The sequence below is a fragment of the Mandrillus leucophaeus genome, unplaced genomic scaffold (assembly GCF_000951045.1).
Source record: "Mandrillus leucophaeus isolate KB7577 unplaced genomic scaffold, Mleu.le_1.0 Scaffold313, whole genome shotgun sequence".
NCBI lineage: Eukaryota > Metazoa > Chordata > Mammalia > Primates > Cercopithecidae > Mandrillus > Mandrillus leucophaeus.
The window spans coordinates 714,170-717,817 of record NW_012103288.1 but is presented as its reverse complement, the minus strand read 5'-3'; the positions used below and the strand labels follow the sequence as shown (position 1 = coordinate 717,817).

At 47.4% G+C, this 3,648-nt stretch overlaps 1 protein-coding gene across 1 annotated transcript in view; it reads right to left on the bottom strand.

Annotated features, from left to right (window-relative positions):
- DDX23 (DEAD (Asp-Glu-Ala-Asp) box polypeptide 23) overlaps window positions 1-3,648 on the bottom strand; it is a 22,270-nt gene that overhangs the window by 9,921 nt on the left and 8,701 nt on the right. The window contains exons 3-5 of the mRNA XM_011987623.1: window positions 2,844-2,954; window positions 517-610; window positions 345-410 (exon numbers count right to left, since the gene is read on the bottom strand). Of these exons, the coding sequence (XP_011843013.1) occupies window positions 345-410; window positions 517-610; window positions 2,844-2,954 (271 nt within the window). The remainder of the gene's footprint in view (window positions 1-344; window positions 411-516; window positions 611-2,843; window positions 2,955-3,648) is intronic.

Below are 3,648 nucleotides of genomic sequence, written 5' to 3'. Positions count from 1 at the left end.
GAGGTTGAAGTGAGCCGATATCACGCCACTGTACTCCATCCCGGGTGACAGAGTGAGACTCTGTCTCAAAAAAAAAAAAAAAAAAAGGCCTTTTAGGGTGAGCCCTAATCCAACACAAGGGGTACATGTGTACACAGGGAAGACCATGTGAAGAGCCGAGGAAGAAGACAGTCTTATAAGCCAAGGAGAGAGGCCTCAGAAGAAACAACCCTGCTGACACTCCGCTCTCAGACTTCCAGCCTCCAGAACTATGAGAAAATTAATTTCTGTTGTTGAAGTCACCCAGTCTGTGGTATTTTGTTATGGCAGCCTGAGCAGATGAATGGAGACCCCCAAGTACTTACCTTAGCCTCAGCTTCTTCCTCAGCCTTTTTCTTGGCCAGAAGTTCCTCCAGGGATAATGGCTGGGCCTGAAGATAAAACACAGAACTTTAGTCTATAAAGGCTCTCTTCACTTTAAAGATCAACAAAGCAACGCACGAGTTGAAGATGAAAAATATCCTTCCTCTCCTTCACCTTAGGCTTCTTATCACCATGTTCATCCTCTTCATCCTTCTTAGAGTCTCTGTCCTTCCGAGATTTAAAGTCTTTTCCTCGGCCAGGAGATAAGCTTTGAGGAAAAGGAACAAGAAAGGTCCACATCACTCTTACTTCAGCCCCTGGATGAGGTTCAAGTTAAGCCCCAAAAACAGAATGGAAGTTTCCCCATGACTCAACAAGACTGGCTCACGGTCATCTATCATGTCTTGAAACTCTCTTAGCAGGCATGGTCATTCTGCCAGCTCTGAAACCTAATTATGGCCCTGTCTTGGCCCCTTTCTACCCAAATCTCCTTTTGAGACTAATCTCCTTTGGGAAGTGGGACTTTACTACTGATGTCAAAAATATTTCCTCTAGGCCAGGCGCAGTGTCTCATGCCTGTAATCCCAGCACTTTGGGAGGCCAAGGCAGGTGGGTCACCTGAGGTCAGGAGTTCAAGACCAGCCTGGCCAACATGGCAAAACCCTGTCTCTGCTAAAAACACAAAAATTAGCCGGTGTGGCTGTTTAAAAATTTTTTTTTTTTTTTTTGGAGACGCAGTGTCACTCTGTTGCCCCAGCTGGAGTGCAATGGTGTGATCTCAGCTCACTGCAACCTTTCCCTCCTGAGTTCAAGCAATTCTGCCTTAGCCTCCTGAGTAGCTGGGACTTCCCGAGTAGCTAGGACTACAGGTTCGTACTGCCACCACTGGCTAATTTTTTTTTTTTTTTTGAGACAGAGTCTCACTTTGTCGCCCAGGCTGGAGTGCAGTGGCGTGATCTCTGCTCACTGCAAGCTCTGTCGCCTCCCGGGTTCACGCCATTCTCCTGCCTCAGCCTCCCGAGAAGCTGGGACTACAGACGCCCGCCACCATGCCCAGCTAATTTTTTTTCGTATTTTTAGTAGAGACGGGGTTTCACCATGTTCTCCAGGATGGTGTCACTCTCCTGACCTCATGATCTGCCCACCTCGGCCTCCCAAAGTGCTGGGATTACAGGCGTGAGCCACCGCGCCCGGCCTAATTTTTAAAATTTTTAGTAGAGACGAGGGTTCACCATGTTGGTCAGGCTGGTCTCGAACTCTTGACCTCAGGTGATATATCCACCTCGGCCACCCAAAGTGCTAGGATTGTAGGTGTGAGCCACGGTGCCCGTCCCTCCTTAACTCTTTCATACACAATGAATTTAGCCTACATGGCCACCCCACCACAAGCCAAGAAGATATTGTTATCTATATTCCCTCATCATTTTTCATTCCCATCAATCCCAAAAATCTTTCCCCATACCTGATCTAAGCTTAACCTACAAGAGAATTCAAACAACCCCACTGAGTTTCTGTTAGGAGCATTCTGTCCTCTGCCTTGAATTCTAACCTATACTTTCAGGGCCTGATAAGAACTTTGTATACAGGCCAGGCACAGTGGCTCATGCCTGTAATCCCAGCACTTTGAGAGGCCGAGGTGGCCAGATCACCTAAGGTCAGGAGTTCGAGACCAGCCTGGCCAACAGGCGAAACCCCGTCTCTACTAAAAATACAAAAATTAGCCAGGTGTGGTGGTGTGCGCCTGTAATCCCCACTACTCGGGGAGCTGAAGCAGCAGAATCGCTTGAACCCAGGAGGTGGAGGTTGCAGTGAGATTGTGCCACCGCACTCAGCCTGGGTGACAGAGAAAGATTCCGTCTCAAAAAAAAAAAAAAAACAAAAAAACAAAAGAGGCCGGGCACGGTGGCTCATGCCTGTAATCCCAGCACTTTGCGAGGCCGAGGTGGGTGGATCACCTGCGGTCGGGAGTTTGAGACCAGCCTGGCCAACATGGAGAAACCCTGTCTCTACTAAAAATACAAAAATTAGCCAGGTGTGGTGGCGCATGCCTGTATTCCCAGCTACTTGGGAGGCTGAGGCAGGAAAACTGTCTGAACCCAAGAGGCGGAGGTTGCAGTAAGCTGAGATCGTGCCATTGTACTCTAGCCTGGGCAAAGGACAAAAACTCTGTCTCAAAAAAAAAAAACAAAAACAAACCAAAATCTGGTGGCAGATGTCTGTAGTCCAGCTACTCAGGAGGCTGAGGTGGGTGAATCACCTAAGCCTGGGGAAGTCAAGGCTGCAGTAAGCTGTGATCACACCACTGCACTGCAGGCTGGGCAAGAAAGTGAGACTCTGCTTTAAAAAAATAAACAAAATAAAAATAAATAAGAAAAAGAGCTCTGTAATAACTACCAACAGAATCTGTTAAGAGAAATCTACTTTCATAAGAAGCTGAGTCAACTCAGGTGCAGAGAAGAAATGGGAGCATTCCCCTAAATCCCCCTCATTCCTTCATATACCTGGATCGTTTCCGGTCCTTGTCCCGTCTGTGTCCATCCTTGTCTCGATCTCGGTCCTTCTTATTCCGATCCCGCTCCTTATCTCGTTCTCGTTCTTTGTGCCGTCGTTCTCTGGAAGACCGCAAATTTAAGAATTCACTGGTATTTCCAAAGTATCTTGCTTCACTGCAGCCCTGAGAAAGTTCCTATACTCTTGTGCCAAAGTAATGTTTTACAAATTAGAGAATGTATCTCTCACGGAAATAACGAGGGAATTCTAAGAAGCTTCTGTAGATCAGAGATGTACTGTTAAGTATTAATGGCAATGACAGGTCATTGACTATGTGAACAGATGAAACTTCCTTTTTTATTTTTTGAGATGGAGTCTCACTCTGTCGCCTAGACTGGAGTGCAGTGGTGCGATCTCGGCTCACTGCAGCCCCCGCCTCCCGGGTTCAAGGAATTGTCATGCCTCAGCCTCCCGAATAGCTGGGAATACAGACATGCACCACCACACCTGGCTAATTTTTATATTTTTAGAAGATACAGGGTTTTGCCATGTTGGCCAGGCTGGTCTCAAACTCCTCACCTCAAGTAATCCACCCACCTCGGCCTCACAAAGTGCTGGGATTACAGGTATGACCCACCACACTCAGCCACAAATGAACCTTCCTTGATAACCCGGACCTTCATCTTACAAGTTCCCTCTCAACTTTTAAGAGTTGGGTCACTGAGGAAAACTGAAAACACCTGCAGGTCCAACTGGGCTAGGAGTAGATTAATGTACAAAAAGTAGATGCCTAGCCAGGCACAGTGGCTCACGCCT